The sequence below is a fragment of the Dromiciops gliroides genome, chromosome 3 (assembly GCF_019393635.1).
Source record: "Dromiciops gliroides isolate mDroGli1 chromosome 3, mDroGli1.pri, whole genome shotgun sequence".
Lineage (NCBI taxonomy): Eukaryota > Metazoa > Chordata > Mammalia > Microbiotheria > Microbiotheriidae > Dromiciops > Dromiciops gliroides.
In genome coordinates, this window is record NC_057863.1 from 213,058,085 (window position 1) to 213,080,215 (window position 22,131).

At 35.5% G+C, this 22,131-nt stretch overlaps 1 protein-coding gene across 7 annotated transcripts in view; it reads left to right on the top strand.

The window, feature by feature from the left end:
• The window catches only part of EPHA6 (EPH receptor A6), a 1,203,504-nt gene that overhangs the window by 989,518 nt on the left and 191,855 nt on the right, over positions 1-22,131 (top strand). For all 7 annotated transcript variants that reach the window (XM_043994222.1, XM_043994223.1, XM_043994224.1 and 4 more), the window contains one exon: positions 13,893-14,018. In XM_043994222.1, coding sequence (XP_043850157.1) covers positions 13,893-14,018 — 126 coding nt within the window. The remainder of the gene's footprint in view (positions 1-13,892; positions 14,019-22,131) is intronic.

Sequence of the window (22,131 nt, forward strand, 5' to 3'; positions counted from 1 at the left end):
TATATCTCGCCTCTCTCACTTGTTCTTTGTGTGACCCTGGGGTATCCATCAATTAACAAGCATTTATTAATCTCCTAACCTTTGCCAGGCACTGCGCTATGTGTCCTTCTTCACTAGGTCTCTTAACCATTCTGGGACTTATTTGTTCATGTCTAAAATGAGGAGCTCAACCAGCCTTCCTCTCTAAGGTCAACTGCAGTTCTTAATCTATAAATGTATGATTCTATGGCTTCTGTCTTTGTAGGAGAATAGGCATTGCCTTTCAACTTTGATAATCATCCTTTCACTGATTTTGTCAGCATAGGGAATTCCCCAGATGGAAACTCCCTCATCTGCACAGATCACAAACTACCTATGGTTTAGTAGTTAAGTCTTAGAGAGTTCTGAGCAGCAAGGTAGCAGCTCAGTGGATAGAGTGCAGTGCCTGAAATCAGAAAGAAATGAGTTCAAATCCAGTCTCAGACACTTATTAGCTATACAAGTTACTTAACCCTATTTGCCTCAGTTTCCTCATCTGTAAAATGGCTGGAGAAGGGAATGGTAAATCATTCCAATATCTTTGCCAAGAAAACACCAAATGGGGTCATGGTCAAGTGGGACAGATTGAAAAGACTGAACAACAACAACCTAGGGAGTTCCTAGTTACATAATGATTATTGATTTACCTACACAGTCACACAACTATTAAGTGACAGAAGTAGAATTTGAACCCAGGTCCTCTTGACTCTGGATCTCTCTTTCTTTCCACTACAACACATAGCCTTTATTATAATTATACCTACATGTTTCCTAATATTTCCAGTTATATACTTTTAAAAATAGTGATTATTCTCAGATATAGTTGTCTAATAACTGTACAGGAAACAACAAACTTTGAGGCAGCTTGGGAAAATTAATAGGAAGTATTTGTTTCCTTCATTTTCTTAAAGTAAATACAGTGTTTCATTGCTACATAAATGATCTAGCTAATAATGAGATTTTAATTTATCCTCGATAATTAGCAAAACCTAACACATGATCTAATAATCAGTAGTGGATGAGTTTCCACATATACTCAATTGAGAGCCACATTAAACATAAACATAGATGGACATACCAAACATAATTCAGCACATGGAAATATACACACTAATAATTCATTCTCCCAGATCTGTCATTTCCTTAGTTTGGGAAAACTCCTGTATGGAAATTCTTACCACTGATGTAGATGGGTACTTACTCTGTAGTTTAAAATTTTAAGAAAATTGACCAGGGATACTGAGACATACTCATGATCACAAAAGTAGTATATTTCAGAAGTAGGAAGTAGGAAGACCTGAATCAAGGACCTGCTTTCTATCTATTTTATCAACCTACCCCTTAATAATGTCATCATTATAATTACAAAAAGGCCATTGCTTTTGAAAATCCATTAAAAATACATTCAACACATTTTTCCATAAAATACCAGATTCCTCGCTAATGTCATCATACTTTGAGTTTCCTTTTGCTGTGACATGCATACAAAAATTAACTTGTTTTTTAGTGAGGCAATGAGGGTTAAATGGCTTGGCCAGGGTCACACAGCTAGTGTCAAGTGTCTGAGGCCAGATTTGAACTCAGGTCCTCCTGAATCCAGGGCCGGTGCTTTATCCACTGTGCCACCTAGCTGCCCTAACAAATTAACTTTTATAAAAATGTACAACCAAACTAATTTTACCCAACATACAGAGTTTGGGGGGGAAAAGTTGAAGTAAACTGAAGTATTCTGAAAAGTATAATAACTTCCAAAAATCTATACATGCAACTGACCTCTTTGCTTTCAATCTGTTTGCTCAGGCCTATTGAAGAGCCATAGCAAAAGAAGAAATCTATAAAATTCATGCTTTAGTGACTTGAATGATAAATACAAGTCAAAAACAAAACAGTAATGGTTGAAGGTTATTTAATGGTATTCAGTTCCTTGACTTGAAAGTCTAGATGAAGGGCAGCTTCTGCAGTTGGAGAAAGGTGCTATTAGTTTTATTACAGAACCTGGGGATCTTTAAAGCACCATGACAGGACACAACAAATTAAGTTAAATTTACAACACAGAAAACTTTCTTTTCTACGAACTTCTTGAAAATGAGAGCCTGGAAAATAGAACACCTTGATTTTCATCTTACTTAATAGAAATGTCACTTGCCCTTCTAAGTTTCATATAGAAAATTTTAGCTCTCATACTCCACATGGATAATGACTGAGAGGAAGAAGAGTGCCTCTTGGATATTTGCCAGCCATTTGACTGAAGGCAATTTATTCTCTGTGAGCCTAGCTGCCACAAAGACATTGAGTTTGCTCAATGAGGTACCCAAAGTGACTAACAGCCCTAGATAGTAAATGGGACAATAGTTCTATACAACTTTTCCCTCTTTCAGAAACTGACTTAGCTGGACCTTTCCTGAACTCCTCATTTGTCAATTATGATAGAACAAAATAAATCTTCAGAGTGAAGTGAATTCCTTTTTATGCCCCTTATGGAAGTATCATTTTCTTTACTATTCTGAAAGGATAGAGCTATAACTAGTATTTTTTGTATGCCTGGGTATAGTGTCCCACTTTAATTATTCTTGATAATGAGGTGCTAAAATCAGATGATTCTGGGATTTTGGCAATAAAACTTCTAAATGAGAAGTTTCATAAGTACTAACAAAACCCTTCAAATATAAGAAGTCTAAGTTAAAGTACCAGTCACCCCACTGAAATTACAACTTTGCCCAATGATGATTTTATTCTCTTATATTCACCTATAAGTTAGATATTATTAGATAAATGCTTACATGGAAAGAAAGAAAGAAAGAAAGAAAGAAAGAAAGAAAGAAAGAAAGAAAGAAAGAAAGAGAGAGAGAGAGAGAGAGAGAGAGAGAGAGAGAGAGAGAAAGAAAGAAAGAAAGAAAGAAAGAAAGAAAGAAAGAAAGAAAGAAAGAAAGAAAGAAAGAAAGAAAGAAAGAAAACATACATACACTCCCTAACTTCAAGGAACTTACATTTACTGAAAGAAATAGCCTGTTTTCAGAGGCATTGTGTGACAATGGGAAGAGCACTAAATTTAGAATCAAAGGACCCATGCTTAAATCCTGACTCTGTCAATTACTATCTAACATTAGGCAACCAATCAAACAAGATACATTTGGGTAATATAAGGAGTCAAAATAGTACAAAAGTAAAATAATTCAACATCAATTTAAAAAAACCTTTACTATAAGAACTTGAAAAGCAAGAGGAAAAAATTGGAAAGAACCCTCAAAGAACTAGGACAAAAGTTAAATTATTTACCACAATCACATATAACATGTGATAGAATTGATACTTCTCAGCAATACAATGGTCCAAGATAGTTCCAAAGGACTCATGATGGAAAATGCTCTACAAATCCAGAAAAACAAAACAAAACAAAACAAAAAGAACGGTTGAATCTGGATTCAGATCAAACCATACCATTTCTTTTGCTGTTTTTGTTGTTGTTGTTTTTCTTTTTTGATGTTTTTCCTTTTTGCTCTGATTCTTCTCTCATTACATGACTAATGCAGAAATATGTTTAATGTGATTGTACATATATAACTTATATCAGATTACTTGCTGTCTTGCGGATTGGGGAGGGAGGGAAGGGATGGAGAAAATTTGAAACTAGAAATCTTATAAAAACAAATGTTGAAAATTATCTCTAAATGTAACTGGAAAATAATAAAATATTCATATGGAAAAATAAAGTAAAAATTTTAAAAATTAAAATTAAAAAATTAAGAAGAGCCTGTTAATAGGTGATGCTATAGCAAATGCTTATGTGATATCCAAGCTCCATAGAAAGTTTTCAAAATGGAAGAATCCAAATGATATGGGAATAAAGTGAAATCTATTTCATTCCCATCATCCTATATACTTTCTGTCACTTATCTGCCAAGAGCTAGAACATGTGCTTCATTAGACTTTTGAAGTCAAGATTGGTCATTACATTCATGAGCATTTTTAATGCCTTTAAAGTTGGTCTTCTCCTTTGAATTATTAGAGTTATTATATAAATTGGCCACCTGGTCCTGCTCTGCTTCCTTCATTCTACATCAGTTCATATGCATCTCCCTACTTTTCCCAGGGTGAGGTCCATGTCATTCTCATCATCCAATCTGCTACTGGAATTATACCACAGATATGAGTTTACAGAAGATGAGCTGTCATCCTAATCCTTTTATTTGTTCAACTACAAAAAGCAGTTCATTTAGCCACTTGTACAACAGTTCACTGAACATTAAAGATGAAAGAAAAATAGTAGGACAGCAACTTGTCCCAGAATCATTTCTATCTGAACTCCATCAAGCACAGGAGAAAAATGGTCACGTTAATATTGGTTTTGTGGTATCAACTATACTACAGATAAAAATCCATCCATCAGTCCTAGTATCTCAAGCCATGAGGTAGATCCCTAACCAAAAAGCTATACAGGAGAAGAAAACAACTTGTGCTAAGACACTGAGGTGGGAAATAGAATGGTGTATTTGAGAAACAGCAAACAGGCCACTTTGGTTAGCAAATACACTATATGAAAAAAGAAAACGGAGAAATTATCCTGGAAAGGTAGGTAGATAATCTCAATGCAAATTATGAAAAAAGGAGGAATTGTTCAAACAATAATCCAAACCAATAATTATCAAAATGATTTAGTATGGGTTAGAAAAGAAAATAATAAAATTTGAGCAGTGGAATAGAGCAGGTAAACAGGACCAAGAAGCAATTGAACATAGTAGAACAGTGTTCAGGAAACCCAGGGGTACCTTATTTGACAAAAAACATTTTGGAAAATTAGAAAGCAGTCTGGCAGAAGTTAGAAGTTATGATTAAACAACATCATATCAGCATCTTTTCCTATATTTGATTGTGCATTCACCCTGTCACAAGCCCCATGCACATATACTATAGAAACTTGAAATTGGCTTTGAGATATAACCAAAGAAGAGTGCAGAGTATAAACAGTAGACAGAATAAGGAACAGAAAATAGATGTTTGAATATATGTGTTGTGAAATCTATTGAGGATAACAAGAACATGAAGTCATACATTTAAATCAATTCTCATGTGCTAGGACATTTTATCTTTATAAAAGGAAAGCTGAGGAAGCCCGTGTCAAATATATGGTAGCTTGATTTGGCCTCTGTATAATTTAGTGCCAGGTACTTAGTAGGTCCTTTAAAAATGTTTATTGATTGATTGATTGGTATCACACTGTTGAGTATAGAAAAATCCATAACTACATTCTAATGCCAGTTCCAATTAATGACTGGCTTCATGGAAAGGCATTAATTAGTATCCTTCCATATGTTAGCATTCCCAAACACAGTTGCCATACATGATTTAAAAGGTATATCTTATCAAAATTGCAAAAATAAGAAAATTTGCAAAGATTTATTGCTTTGTACTCCTTGGAAGCAAAGATATTTTACACATTTGGAGAATAGGTTATAACAAAAAGAGAAAATAGTATTTTAAAACAATGCAGAAAGAATTGAAGACTATAACATAATATTTTTATTTTTAAATATCCAGTACAACAGGTAACATGTCTTTTTTTATATGTACTCCACTATTTTCTGTATAAGAGACATAATCATCTACCTTTAACCATTGTAGAAGGAAAATATTTACTCTGGTCATCCATACATTCTAGGGTTAATATTAAAAGAATGGAAATATTGTTTAATAAAGAGTTAGGCTGGTAGAATGCCCAGTAACAGATATTTTAAGGGAATGGGAAATTATTTTTCTATCCAAGCCCAATGACCCAGAAAAATAGACATATACATGACTTTTTAAATTAAATGTTTTTTTCCACTTCTTAGAAGGGAGAGAAAAATATGAAATTTTCAGCTCAGCTGCTTTTCACATGAAGAACAGTGACCATAATGTATTCAATGACTGAATGTGAAGCAGGACCGGGATTAGTAAGAAGAGGAGAGAGCTAATAGTGGAAAGGGAAGAACAAGGGAGAAGATACAAAATAGAGAGGAAAGGAAGAGATATCAGAAAGAAAGAAGACTAATTCCAATGAGGGAAGCATTATAGGAAAATGAAAACACAAGAAAGAGAGGGAAAAGGCATCATATATTAAAGGGAAAAGAAACACAAAAGGACAAGAAAAGATGTAGGGACAAAATGATAGTGATACATACACATTCATAGACAATATTCTCTTCTTCCCTAAGTGTTCTTCCTTGCTAATAATGGAAATAAGAGACCTTCTTAGACAAGAGTCTAATTGGCCTGCTCCAGAGTTAATTATATAGGGGTCACTAACCCTTACAACCTGATTAGTCTATTCATGCAGGGCAGACATCTTGCCAAAGGAAAAGCTATCAAATGTTTTTGTTTCTAAGTCAACAAACAATAGGCGTAATATTATTTCATATTCTCTCCACATTTCAGTTCATTTCGTGGCTGTAATGATATCATCTGAACTAGCATATCATTTTCAAAAGCTTGTCTGTTCCCTTCTTGTTCCTTCATCTTAGTACTTCAAGACATAAAATGGGTCACTAACCTAAAAAAGCTATCCAAGAGAACAGAATAACTTGTGCAAAGAAACTGAGGTGGGAAATGGAATACAGTATTTGAGAAACAGCTAGAAGGAAACTTTGACTGCAACATACAGTATATGAGGAGGAATGATGGGCAACACATCTTACTGTAGGTATAAATTATTTTCACAAAAATTTGTCAAGAAAGGAAAGTAGGCATGTAAATCAGTAAATGATTGATATTTTCTCAGTTGCCTTGATAGGGAGGATGGAGAAGGTTCCAAAATCTCTGATGCGTCTTTGACATCCTCCTCTATTTTATGTAACTTGAGTATCGATCCCTCAAAATTATATTACCCACAGCAACTTCCTGAATGTATATCTGATCTCAACAAACTGCTCTTTCCATTTTTGTTTTCTTCAATAGCATTTCTACTTGTTCATATAATACATCTTTGACTAATATGTCAGAGGATAAATGTAGCGACTCCATTGTACAGAACATTTTTATTTTTCATTTGTCTATGTTCCTTCAATTTTCACTAAATAGGGTAATTGTCATAAGCCAAAAGAAATCTAGCTGCGGTAAGACTCTGATCTAGCTTATAGACCGGTATTTTTCCCCCACCTCCTGATAAAAATGACTACATGGTTTCCTTCATGTTCAGACTATATTTGTGACATTCCATCTCCCCCCACTTCACCCCTTTCCCAAAATTCCAGTTCCAAATCATAAATTGGCAGTGAGAGACCTCCACCTGGATATCCCACAGGTTCCACAAACTCAACATATCAAAAATACAACTCATTAGTTTCCTCTTAACCCACCCCTTCTCAAAACTTCTCCATTTCTCTTGAGGGCACCATGATACTTCCTGTCACCTAGATTCATAACTTCAGATTTATATTTGGATCTCTCCTTTCTCTTGAGCCTGCCTTCTCCAATCACTTGTTAAGTTTTATCAATTCTTACTTCCATAGCATCTTGCATTTCTCTCATTTTATTTTTTAGCACTTAAAATTGTATTTATTTTATTCTGGACTTAAAAAACAAAACAAGTACTTCCATAAGATAGTAGAATAGAAAAAAAAGATGATTGTACATGAAACTGCAAATCTATTAAGTACAACTTGTTATTCCTTTTAATTATTATTTTTTTTGTTTTTGTTTGATGGGGCAATTGGGGTTAAGTGACTTGCCCAGAGTCACACAGGCAGTAAATGTTAAGTGTCTGAGGCCGGATTTGAACTGAGGTCCTCCTGACTTCAGGGCCGGTGCTCTATCCACTGGGCCACCTAGCTGCCCCCTCCTTTTAAATATATAATAAATTTATCATGTAACTGTCTTTTTTCTCCCCCATGGCCTAGAAATGACAATCATTAGACACGAATGTGTGTGTGTGTGTGTGTGTGTGTGTGTGTGTGTGTGTGTGTGTGTGTGTGTGTAAAACTATTCTATACCTACTTGGATTTATCAGTTCTTTCTCTGGATGCAGATAGCATCTTCCTTCATATGTCCTTTGTAGTTGATTTGGTTATTTATAATAGTCAAAATGACTTAGTCACTCAAAGTCATATATGAGACCTTTATCTGAGAATCTGTCTATAAAAATTGGGGAAAATTTCATAGATAGATTCTCAGATATGAGTCTCATATCTCTCATCTTATTCACACATCTACCATTTGGATATTATTCCAGTAGAGTCCCTCATCACTTGGCCTATCAATTGAGCCTTCTAATTTCAATCTGTCCCCTATACTTCTTCTATGTAGCTCTCCAAATAATCTTAATTATATAGACTGTGATGTTCTAGGATCAATCAAAAAATGATGAAATTGTCCCTTATCCCTTTATCTTTGAGTCCACAAATGACTAAAAGTGGGGTTTCCCTAGGCTCTACAACTATCCAGGAGAGAGAGAAAATTGTCCATTCTCTAGATTACCTGTATGCCAGTTTGGGGAATAACTTATCTGATTCAGTATGTCCTAGCAAAGTTGCTGCTATAACATGTTGGCATTAAGGTTCCTGTCTTCTGGCTAAGGGGCTAGAGGTTCTCTTTCTCCAAGGTCTGAGGAAAAAGATGGAGAAAGGCTGAGACCGAGGATTGCTGGTCCCAAAGATACATCCCCAGAGAGGCTGTATTAGTTCCCTAAGATGTTGGAAGCACATCTATTCAGAGGCCAGGCAGCCATAGAGGAGAAATCTAGAAAGTGAGTTGAGGCATGAAAGAGGTGAAGCATGAACCTTCCAGAAACAATGTCACAAAAAGAGTCACCAACTAGGAGAGCAGAGCCTCCAGGCAGTGCTCTCTTCAAGATCATAAGGCAGATAGCAAGGAGGATAAGTAGTCAATAGGGTGAATTGAGATTTGAAACTATATGTCTACTGTCAAAAGGTGAATCGAGCTAAATTTGAAGCCCATGATCAGTTTGGCCACAGGGCAAGATAAGTCTTTACCAGAGCAATTTTTGAAGACCATTTACTAAATTGTGGAGGGACAGAGTCAAAATGACCTGGATTCAAGTTCTGCCTCTGTTACCTACTAGCTATTTAGCCTCCATTTGCCTCAGACTACTTTCTAAGCTTAAAGGATGAGTCAGTCATAGTCATTATAAATGTCATCATTTCCCCATTTTCCACTGGAGGAATTCCCTGCACCAAGGAAATAGTCTAGAGCCAAAAAGTGATCTTATTCACGCACACACACACATACACACACACAAATACACTCAACAAATAAAGGCACTGTTTCCACAAAGATAGAAAAAATAATTACACTACACAATAGGGCCTAACAGACTAAAGGCAAGTTTATACCAGGTCTCTCACTGCCAATGTCTCATGAATTGAGAAAAAGAATGAGAGATTCAGTTGATCATGATTGAGTGGTAATAATAACTAGTGGCTGAAATGATACAGTCAGTATTGAATTATCTATATATGAATGACCTTTAAGGAGAAAAATGGTAGGAAGTTATCAGTATATGATATTTCAACCAAATATGAATTATATATATACTAATACTTTCCATTTTTTCACATGTAAAATCAGCAGTTATTTAAGACCAAAAAACCCAAAGTAAACGTAAGCCCTTTTTACTCACAATAAAGGAACATATAAAAACATTATAAATCTTTTGGATTTAAGAATGAAAATTGCTCTGTTAAGACAATAAATAATAATTGTTATAGCAATAGCAATAAAAATAATTAAAATAATACTTGTATTTGGCTTTTTTCAAAGGAGCTTAAATAGGTATCTATGTTAAAACCTGAAAATGTTGACAAAATAGCAAAGCTTTGTAAAGAAATCATACTTCTAACTGTACATCATTAATATTAATAATGACATCACTCTATATAGACATTCTTATTCACTTATTTTTCTTCAGACTTCTTTCATAAGGAAACATTTTCCCAAACACTGATTTTTCTTTTGCATTGATTCCAGAGTTAACATCTTTCTCTCTGACCCCAAATTTTCTCTCATTCTGAATATATTCAATAAATGTGTATAAAATACATATGAAAAATATGGACAGAAATTAATGGATTGGATGAGATATAAATGGTCTGTTATATACCTATGGAAAAATAGCAATGAAGCTACAAACTGATTAAAGTGCTTCATTATTCCACTTATTGCCTCTGATAAATATTGGTGCTGACTTTTTTTTCAATTGTCCATGTTGGAACACCACTCCCTTCCCTGAAAGTTTGAAGTAATTTTTATAAATCAGAATTTGTACCATGTGGTAATTGAATATTTATCTTAAACATTTTTCCAAGGTGACAGGCAGGCAGGCAGGCAGGCAGGCAGACAGACAGACAGACAGAAAGACAGACAGACAGATAGACAGAAATTTGAAAAATGCCATATAGGAAAAATAACCCATGAGTTTACATAAAGTTTGCATTATGGAGTTGGTGCCAATTGAGTAAAAGTATTTCCAATTCTGCTATAAGAATAACTTAACAACAGAGAGAGAGAGAGAGAGAGAGAGAGAGAGAGAGAGAGAGAGAGAGAGAGAGAGAGGAGAGTAACTTAGTTTTTATAGATCTTTAAATTATACACATTGCTTTTCTCGCATCAGTCCTATGATGAAGATAGTATATTTTAATTACCTTTTTAGAGATGATGAAACTTGAGACACAGAGTCCAGAGTCCTCCAACTAATAAGTGTTAAAATTAGGGCTCAAATTTGGGCCTTCTAACCCCCAAATCACTATTTCCACTAAATCAAGCTTTCTCTCCTCTTCTGTTTTCCATCCAATAAAAGTTGTATTGATGCACTTTCTGACTCCTGCTGAGGACTGAATTTTGAAGTCCTTGCAAAAGAACATTTTTTTCTTCCCTAGAGCTCTTAAAATGTTCTGGTTCTGCCAAAAGGTCCTCTTCTAATGGTCACTTACTGTTATGTTATGCATATATATATATATACTCTATTATGTTATAAATATTATATATTTCAAATATATTTATGCATACAAACATATTAGGAAATCTGGATTCAAATTCTGCATCAGATCTTTAGAAACACCATGATCATTTATCTTCCCAGCACCTCACTCAGTTTCCTCTGTCAAACAAGGATAATATATGCACTTCCTTCCTTTACAGTATAATTATGAAGGAAGTACTTTCCAAACCTTATAAATGTGGTTTACAAAATCTATAAATTTATATAGGTTAATAAACCTACAAAAATGTGAGCTATTAATACTAAGTATTATGTATTATAAATAGATGACAATAATGTTTCTTGAAGAGAAGAAAAAATTTTTTGTCTACCTTGCATGAGTTTCTATACTTTTGCTAGTTGATGCATTAAACTGCATGAAACTATGCAGAGATTCTTTGAAAGAGGGTAATTTTTTTAAAAAGAGGGTAATTTTAGATTAGTCAAGTGTCTTCTTAGAAAACATTTCTTTTGACTCCTTTTGCAGACACATTTCTCTGAAAACCTGGCAGGCACTGAAACCAACATCAGTATTCTCAGTAGAAATGTTCTCTTTCATTCAGTCAATTATGAGCAAGACTTGATTGATTTAATTGTGCCTATTGAATGTATTTTAATCTCAGTTTAACTTTTAGACAATTGTTATCACTTACTATTCATAAATACAATCTCTATCAGTTATTTGAGTATAAGTCTAAATACAAGTTTTTTAAATTATTTCCTGAGTATTTTCGGAAGTCCTTTCAGCCCATCAGAATATCAATTAGTACTATTTGGCTTACAGAGTATAAAGTTTTAAATATGTGTGACTAGAGTGTTAGGCCTGGAGTCAGGAAGACTCATCTTCCTGAGTTCAAATATGGCCTCAGAAACATACTACCTGTATGACCCTGGATAAGTCACTTAACCTTGTTTGCCTCACTTTCCTCTTTTGTAAAATGAGCTGGAGAAGGAAATGGCAAATCATTCCAATAGTTTTACCAAGAAAATCCCAAATGGGATCACAAAAAGTCAGTTATGAATAAAAATGGCTGAACAATATAACAGAATTCTGTCCTGTTTTATAGTAGAAAGAGCACAACCCTTTCTCAGCCACTAACTATACATGCTTCAAAATCACTTCATCTCCAGTGATCAAATGATATCCATTTCGATGTTGAGCTAAAGATTTTAAAGGGAAGAGCTTTCTTTTCTATGTTTTCAGTAGCTGTGGCTTGTAGCATCTGTATGATGAGTCACCAATCTACATCTCCATGAGTGTTAGTCCTGGGATGATTACTCCAGGCCATGTACTAGAAAAGTACTGCTATTTCTAAGGCTCCTGGGCACGTGGTCCTGGGTTTTTTCTACTGAAGTGTGAGGGGAGATGGTGGGGGTGATGGTGGTGGTGGTAGTAGTTTGACTTGCCTGGTCCATCCCACCTACTCTCTCTCCCTCAGAGTGCCTTGCTTCTCCAGCTAAGCTGACTTACCTGCCCTTTGTGTGGTTGTTGCGCTATAGTTGGTGCGGATGACTGACTGCTTCTCTAGAAGAGTTGCTTCCTTGGATGATGGCTTTGTGGGTTGGGATAGAAGCAGGACAGGTGTTGCTACTACCATGGCACTCATGTCTATCTAAAATAAAAAGGACCAAATTAGACGGTCTCTAACTGCCCTTCTAGCTCTAAAATTATTTTATTCTATTGATTTTATAAAACCTATGAAAATTATTCAACTCCCTTTTGGCTTTATAAGTAAAATCTTTGGCGACACTTTAAGAATATGTCCACTTAAAATATTTAAAATACCTTTATAAAGAATGAAGCAGAGGGCAGCCAGGTGGCGCAGTGGATAAAGCACTGGCCTTGGATTCAGGAGGACCTGAGTTCAAAGCCAGCCTCAGACACTTGACACTTACTAGCTGTGTGACCCTGGGCAAGTCACTTAACTCTCATTGCCCCTAAAAAAAAATGACGCAAAAAATGTTTAATTTTTTGTATAATCATGAATCTTTCTGTACATTAACTCTAACAGGAAAATGACAAACAGTAAAAAATTGTGCTCATTATAAGCTTAAGCAAGTCACTTAGACCCTTCCTGGACATTGGTTTCCTTATCTATAATATAGGTGTGGGGGTTGGAGTAAATGACTTCTGACATCCTTTCTCGTGGTAGATCTATGACTTTGTTTTTCTAGTGGCTATGAAAATGCATCTAGTTACTAAACCATGAGTGTGTGCATGTGCATGTGTGCCTTCTTCATTTGAAGCATTAATCTCAATTTGCCCCAGGCCAGATTCCTACAGGGAGACCTGAAATTCTAGGGACGAGTGTGTGCTGTATACCTGTAATGCATAAAGATATCAATTTTACAACTGGAAGGTCAATTAGCTGACATCACTTATAGCTATTCTGCCCATCCAAGAATATCTGTCTTTATGGAAAAATAACTTTATGTCCCACGTTTAGATATAGAAAAGAAACACATACTTTTCCTTTGGGACCTGCTCTTTCTAGCTGTTATCCATCTTAGAGTTGGACAGATAGAGAAAGAGACTTGTATACGTACATTTATAAATATGTATATATGTGTAATAGGTATATATTTCTTCCCTTCTCAATGGGTGGGGGAAAGTGGGGGAGAAAATTTGAAACCAAAAGTAAAAATTAAATATATATATGTGTGTGTGTGTGTGTGTGTGTGTTTGTGTGTGTGTGTTCATGATGCACACACACATATACACATATTTAACTAATCTGACAAAATCATATAAAATGGGCTTCAGGTCTTTTGCTTCACCCTTTATAATGATGCATTTGTTGAATTTAGACTTTATTCTGATTAAATACTCACCTGATGTCATGCAATGAAAAACCCATCTTATTTGATAAATTTAAGGTGTTTTTGTTTTTTTTTTCATTTCTTAAAGGATCCTTCCCATCCATTGGTGTGGAGGCGTTATGTCCCAGCTTCTTGAGGACCGGCTTCTTAAATAACATCCCAGCTCCGCATCCAGTTTCAGGGGGAGGATCTTTACCCCCCAGGATTCCTACTGGTGAGTATTTCGAGCAACATTATCTCCCATCACAAATGGGGATGGAGGCAGCATTAAACATGGTGATTCAGTACATAAATGAATATCTTTACATATGTAGTGGGAAAATGCAAATGAAACTTTTTAATGCAAGAACAACATCTGTGATACTTAACCCTGCACCTGTGACAGTAGCCCTAAGAAAGGAAAGGGAAAACTATAAGTAGAACACCCAGTTAGCATAGTGCTTACACAGGCAAAGCTCCTCCTGAAGTTCAAATTTACCCCATCTCTTCAGATAAGTTTTTCCTTGAGTAAGAACTTTGGGTTCAGGGTCTAAGTTTAAAAATTGAGTCTAAAGGAAGTAATGGATTTGTGCCATTTGGCCTCTTAGAAATGGCCCCAAAATATCCATTAAATGTGGTTGGCAGGAAGATTCATTTCTAATCAGCATGATTCCATGGGGACTTAATTAAATGTCCATTTTACTAAAGAAAAATATCTGGAAGGAAAGCCAACAAATGGCAAAGTTAGTGAACATTTTTTTAGTATAAAAAATGAATACAGAGAGCCTTGTAAAACCACCAATCTGACCAAAGTCATATATCAACAACAACAATGGAAGCATTTAGAACATTTGCAAATATCATTGTGAAATATCAACTCCTTTTGTCTTATGTTGCATTTCATCTACTTTATGAATTATTCACATTAAACTCATAGTTCCAGATAGGTTTTCTCTGTCATCCAGCTCAATTCCCTGCTGCCTTCCTCCACTGTTTGTTGTCCAAGGATTGAAAATGCTTTGTAATATTAGCCAATATAAAACATAATTAGCAAGGTAAATCTTGGAAAGGGAAGAAGTATGGAGCAATCAATTACCAAATCTATTGCTACATTCAATATAGATAATTTCTACAATTATATGCTGCTTTTAGAATATCTGTATCAATAAAGGAGAACTCTGACAAGCTAAAGAATGGTGCATTATTGATAATGTAAGGGGATGATCTAGTTCCCTTACTATAATAATAATTCCCAGACTGCAGCCATACCATTGAATTCAAGATGAGCAATACTCAGACACAAATTTAATAAGTTTAGTTAAAATCCCCACCGATACATACATGAGATACAGAACTTTTCTTTTCTCTTGATATGACCTACATTTTCATAAGTACGCTTAGGGAAGTTTAAATAATCCAACTTTTAGTAGCCTTAGACATAAATAAACTTTAAAAATACCAAGACAGAGCAACAGTGTGTTTGTAAATGATACTCTTACAGAGTTGTCTGATAGATTGATAGGTTAAATAAATTCCCCATGGCCATACAGCTAATATGGGTCAAAGGCAGGGCTCAAACACAGATCTTTCTCTCTATCCACTAGACCACAGTGTCTCTGATATCTCTCTTACATTACTTACTAACTTTAAATGAAATGGAATATACATAGACAAAATATAATACTGAACAACATGACTGCCTCTAGGAAAACTGTTTTCTTCTTCCTTTTGTCATAATTCTACAAAGTCATAGTTTTGAAAAGGGCAACATTCTCCCAGGTACCATCTAGAAAAAGTCATTTATGAATAATTCTGCTTTTTACTTCAGCTAGTAAAGATTTAATTTAGAAATATATCAGTAGGCTATTACAATTCTAAAACTGTGTGCCTCTACCAACTAGAGATGATAATTTTAATAATGAATTTTATGAAAAAGCTATATTTTTAAAAAGCAGGGTTTTTTTGCAATACCTTCTATGGATTGAAGAATAACATTTAATGTATTTAAAAATAAGAACTAAAGATTTTCTCCATTTATTTGAATTTTCAATTTTCAAGGTTTTCAGTTTTGTTACAAGTAAATGAAGTAGACAAATACTATCTATTTTAGATATCAGACAATTGCTATAGCTTATTATTATATGAACACATATATTTAAGAGGCAGTGTGACATTGTGAATAGAGGACAGACACAAGAAAACCTGGTTTCACTTCCTGCCTCTGACACACACTAGGTATGTGACCATGATTGAGTAAGATAACCTTTCAGAGTGCCAGACAATTCTAAGACAAAAAGTTACAGCTAAGTTTAGTGAAGGGAAGCTCCCCACCAGAAAGCTCCCTATACCCAGAAAATCACAAATATGGTTCAAAATAAAAGAATCAGATATATTCATGTCTTCAGATACAAAAAACCACCAAATATTAGATTCACACCTTTAATATCTGATAAGCAGGTTAATTCTGACTTATCCCACATCAGGGGCTTCACTGTAATGAGAAGTTGAAGTTGGAAATTTAAGAGAATATGCCAAGGTTACACACAAAATAGTCAGCATTACACTTCAGAAATTTCTCTTATGAAGTTCTTTATTCAAATATACTCCTCTCTGGTAAGATATTACTTCTTACCAGCTATTTTAAAATGTATTTGGCCTTCATTATCTAAGGTAATTGGAGAGCTGTTGACTTATGTGGAGGTTTGCCAGCCAAAGCTATTTCTCTCCTACTAACCTTGCCTATAGAAAGAAAAAGGAGATTAAAGCCAATAATAACATGATCTGGAGAGAGAACAGAAAAGTGGGCAATAAAGTCTGTCTCTTCCAACTTACTGATCCTCAAGCCTGTTCTAGGGTCAGTCCCCTAAAAACAAAATGAGTACCAGCAACAGGATTCCTTGGGGGAGAAGAATAGAAAGAACAGAGTATGCTAATGTAGCTCTTGGTTACATTAAATGACAATGGGAAATAGATATAGATATAGATATAGAGAGAGTGATACATGTCTGTGTATAACAGGTATACATAGTTAATACCCCAATGACTGAAACTGAGACTGAATTAGAAAGACCATGTCTCCTATAACCACGTGATTATAAATTCAGTGAAGTAAGGGTGTGAACATATGGCATTTTAAAGTTTAATATTATTTTGGATTTGTATAATAAATATTTCTGTTGAAAATCATTCACCTCAATTAGTGATAGAAAATTGTAAAAGGAAGGAAATCTCTAGATGTTTCTCACACACACACACACACACACACACACACAAGAGGTAGCATGAATTAATGAATTAATGGAAAAACACCCAGCCTTGAAGTCAGGAAAAACTGGGTTCAAGTTCTCCCTGTGACATATACTGGCTACGTGACCCTAGACAAATCACCTTGTCTTGCATTGCTTTAGGCAACTCTGAAGCTATAAATTAAAGTACCAACCTGTATTAGTAGGAGTATTGTCACCTAGTTCTCCATAACAATTAAATCAAAGTTCCAAGTGCTATCTGAATAGATAGATAGGGACAGATATAAATTTCCTAAGAAGAATGCAAAGGGATCACTGCTATTATATCTTGTATATATCTACAAAATGTTTAAGCAACAAGCAAGATATTAGATGTCCTAATGCAAGGATATAAGCTCAAACTCATATATTGTTGAGACTTGATGGAGTGATACTCAAGACTAAAATATGACTCTACATGGATGGAATTTATTTAATATGAACAGAATATATCAAAGAGAGTGTTGTAGAATTATATATTAAGAAGGCATGTTTATTAGAGGAAAACATGAAACTGGGAGTGGATACATTGGATACAGAGGGTATTTGAGTAAAGATTAGTGGAGGAAGAAACAGAAGTCATTTTTTTTCATTGACATATATCACAGACCACCTAGATAAATAAGTAAATGAAGTGTTTATTAAACACTTACTATGTGCAAAATACTGTGATAAAAATACTGGGGATACAAATAGAAAATTAATATAGTCTCTGTTATCAGGAAACATATTCAAATGGGGGAGGAAATCCTTATGGAAGGTTCCAGCTAAAAATCAAATGGAAAGATCCCATGGTCCTTAGCATGCAACAGCAAAGCAGATGGTAATGTCTTCTCTTTAATGTCATTTCCATTGATATAAATATCTGATGATGAATCATCTGACAGTGCCAAAGATTTTGATGACAAGAACTTTCTTGTATGGGTCTCTAGTACATGTGGTTATGGCACCTGCTGGTTCAGTTGCCAGGCTATTTCTCTACAGGATTTGCTTTCCAGGATGGTGGATGCAGATACTAAATGAGGAACTTAGTAAACAGATAACAAACAAACACTAAGAAATTTTATAATAGTGATGGGATACTTCAATTATCCAGACATTTGCTCAGTGGCTAAAAATACTTAATTTGCCTTAACAATAATTTTTTTTTTAAAAAGAATTTTTCTTTTATTTTTCTCAATTACATGCAAAAACAATTTTACCATTTTTAATTTTTTTTTTATTTTTAGTAAGGCAATTGGGGTTAAGTGACTTGCCCAGGGTCACACAGCTAGTAAGTGTTAAATGTCTGAGGCCGGATTTGAACTCAGGTACTCCTGACTCCAGGGCCAGTGCTCTATCCACTGTGCCACCTAGCTGCCCCTTTACCATTTATTTTTATACTTTTTGAATTCCAAATTCTATCCCTCCCTTCCCTTTGAGAAAGCAAGCACTTTGAGATAGAATATACATGTGAAGTCATCTAAAACATATTTGCCATGCTGAAAAATAGAACACAGAGAAAAAGAAAAGAAAAAAATAAAGAAAAATAAAGAAAAATGTTAAAGTATGCTTCAATTTGCATTCAGATTTTACAAGTTCCTCCTCTGGAAGTGGATAGCATTTTTCATAAGTTCTTCAGAATTGCCTTGGATCACTGTATTGCTAAAAATACCTAAGTCATTCACAATTGATAATCATACAATATTGTTGTTGCAGTGTAAAATGATTTCCCAGACCAGCTCACTTCGCTTTGTACCCATTCATATAAGTCTTGCCAGGTTTTTCTGAAACCATCCTATTCTTCATTTCTTATACTGCAATAGAGCAACTAGATTGTATAGGGGATAGAGCACCAGCCCTGGAGTTCAAATGAAGCCTTGGAAACTTACTAGCTGTGTGACCCTGGGCAAGTCACTTAATCCTCTTTGCCTCAGTTTCCTCATCTGTAAAATGAGCTGGGAAAGAAATAGCAAAACACTCCAATATCTTTGCCAAGAAAACTCCACCTGGAGGTCATAGTCAGACACAACTGAAAATAACAAACAAGCACAACAATTCCATCACAAAATAATATAGCCCAACTTGTTCAGCCATTCCCAATTGATGGGCATCCCTTCAATTTCTGATTCTTTGCCATCATAAAAATAGATATTATAAATATGTTTGTACATATAATATCTTTTCCTTTTCCTTTGATTTATTTGGGAAACAGACCTAGTATTACTGAACCAAAGGGTGTATACTGTTTGATAGTCCTTTGGACATCATTCCAAATTGCTCTCCAAAATAGTTGGATCAGTTCACAACTCTACCAATAGTGCACTGGTGTACCAGTTTTTCTACATCCTCTCAGCCTTTATTTTCTGTCATTTGACCTAATCTGATAGGTGTGAGGTAGTACCTCAAAGTTGTTTTAATTTGCATTTCTTTAATCAGTGGTGATTTCAAGCATTTTATATGACTATTAATAGCTTTGGTTTCTCTATCTGAAAACCACCTGTTCATAACATTTGGTCATTAATCAGTTGGGGAATGACTCATATTCTTATGTTTGACTCAGTCCTCTATATATTTGAGAAATGAAGCCTATATCAGAGAAGCTTGCTGTAAGAAATTTCCCTAGTTTCCTGTTTTCCTTCTATTCTTTTAAGCACTGATTTTGTTTGTGCAAAATCTTTAGTAGGGGGCAGCTAGGTGGCTCAGTGGATAGAGCACCGGCCCTGGAATCAGGAGTACCTGAGTTCCAATCCGGCCTCAGACACTTGACACTTACTAGCTGTGTGAGCCTGGGCAAGTCACTTAACTCCAACTGCCTCACTAAAAAAAAAAAAAAAAAAACTTTAGTAATTATTTCCCCCTTCAACAGATAGAAAGACCTACTGGGAGAAATACTGTATTGGTTCTTATTCTAAATTAAAGAGATGAATCATCTGTTGAGTGAAAATGATTCATAAAGTTCCTAGAATTTGTGATACAGAATGAGAGGAATGCTATCTATAATCTGACATTTTCTAGAGTTTAAGGAAACAGATTTCTAAGGGTTCAGATGGAAGATGGAGAGGTCACATGGACTAAAATTCAATGGGAAAATCATTTCAAGAGGAATAGGAAACTCAAGAACAGAATTCTAAAGTCATGAAAATAAACAATTCCAACCAGGAGGGAAAAAAGTTAACTGTACAAAGAAAGTAAACATAGATACACAGAAAAGGCAATGAACAGCTTAGACTTTTATAAGAAGCATATGGAAGTGGAACAGCAGAACTGGAGGCCAAGATGGGCAGAGGAGAGGCTGTCATTCCCACAAGCTCTAGATAAACCCGTCCATTCACGCCCAAATAATGCGGTAAAAATCAAAACCCAGAACAGCCTAATGCACATAAGTACAGAGTGAGACTATTTCTCCACAAAAGAGGGCAATTCTGATCACCTACTGATCAGGCTGAACAGCTCGGCGCAGTCCGGACCCAGCCAGGGACACAGCTTCCAGTGCATGTCAGAGTCTTCAGCACCAGCAGCTTCTGAGGCTCCGATCACGGACTGGTGAGGGGGTTCAGAGGTAGGCCGGGGTGAAGTAGAGGCAGTATCTACTGGAGTTGGGGCAAAGCACCCTGGGTCTGAACGAGTGGGCTGAATCGAGTGGTGGTGGCCCAGTGGGGGAGGGGCAAAAGCACGCCAAGCTTCCAACCATAGAGAATCAGAGTTCAATCAGACTTCTGTTTCCGGGTCAACGAGAAAGCGGCTGTGATTACTCACAAGCCAAGCAGGCTGAGAAGAAGTCCAATCACCCCCTGGGCTAGGCTGTAGCATGAACAGTGTGTCCTGGAAGCAGCGCTACACTTTAAGAAGGAGTAAAAAGCCAAGAAATAGTAAGCCAGGATAAGTAGGCAGAGAAAGCAGAAGATCATCGAAAACTTCTTTGGGGGAAAGGTAGACCACAATACATCCTCAGAAGAAGAAGATAATAATAGGGTCAAAGCTCCAACATCCAAAGCTTCCAAGAAAAATATGAACTGGTCTCAGGACATGGAAGCTCTCAAAAGGGACTTTGAAGAGAAAGTAGGAGAGATAGAACAAAGATGTAGAGAAAGAGAGGAAGGAATGGAAAAAGAAATGAGAGCAATGTAGGAGAGTCATGAGAAAAAAGTAAACAGTTTGAAAAGCCAAATGGAAAAGGAGATTAAAAAACTGTCTGCTGAATATAATTGCCTAAGAATTAGGATTGAACAAATGAAAGCTAGTGACCTTATGAGAAACCAAGACACAGTAAAGCAAATCCAATTGAATGAAAAAATAGAGGGCAATGTGAAATATCTCCTTGGAAAAACATCGGACCTAGAAAATAAATCTAGGAGAGATAATTTGAAAATCATTGGACTACCTGAAAACCATGACCAAAACAAGAGCTTAGACACCATCCTTCAAGAGATTGTGAGGGAAAATTGCCCTGATATTCTAGAAGCAGAAGCTGAAATAGAAATTGAAAGAATCCACCAATCACCTCCTGAAAGAGATCCCAAAAGGAAAACCTCCAGGAATATTATAGCCAAATTCCAGAACTCCCAGGTCAAAGAGAAAATATTGCAAGCAGCTAGAAAAAAGGAATTTAAATACTGTGGAGCTCCAATAAGGATAAAGCAAGATCTAGCAGCTTCTACATTAAAGGATCAGTGGGCATGGAATATGATAAATATGATATTCCAGAGGGCAAAAGAACTGGGACTACAGCCAAAAATCACATACCCAGCAAAACTAACCATCATCTTTCAGAGGAAAACATGGAATTTCAATGAGAAAGAAGGCTTTCGGGCATTTGTTATGAAAAGACCTGAACTGAATAGAAAATTTGACTTTCAAATACAAGACCCTGGAGAAGAATAAAAAGATAAACAGGAAAAAGACCTCATGAAGGATATTAAAAGATCAAACTGTTTATATTCCTACATGGGAAGATAATACTTCGAACTCATAAGAACTATCTCAGTAAGGAATTATCAGAGGACACAGGTCTGAACTGAATTCAAAGGGATGATATCTGTAAAGCATTTATGTTTTGTTCTTTGTGGGGTGTCTTATGTCTGG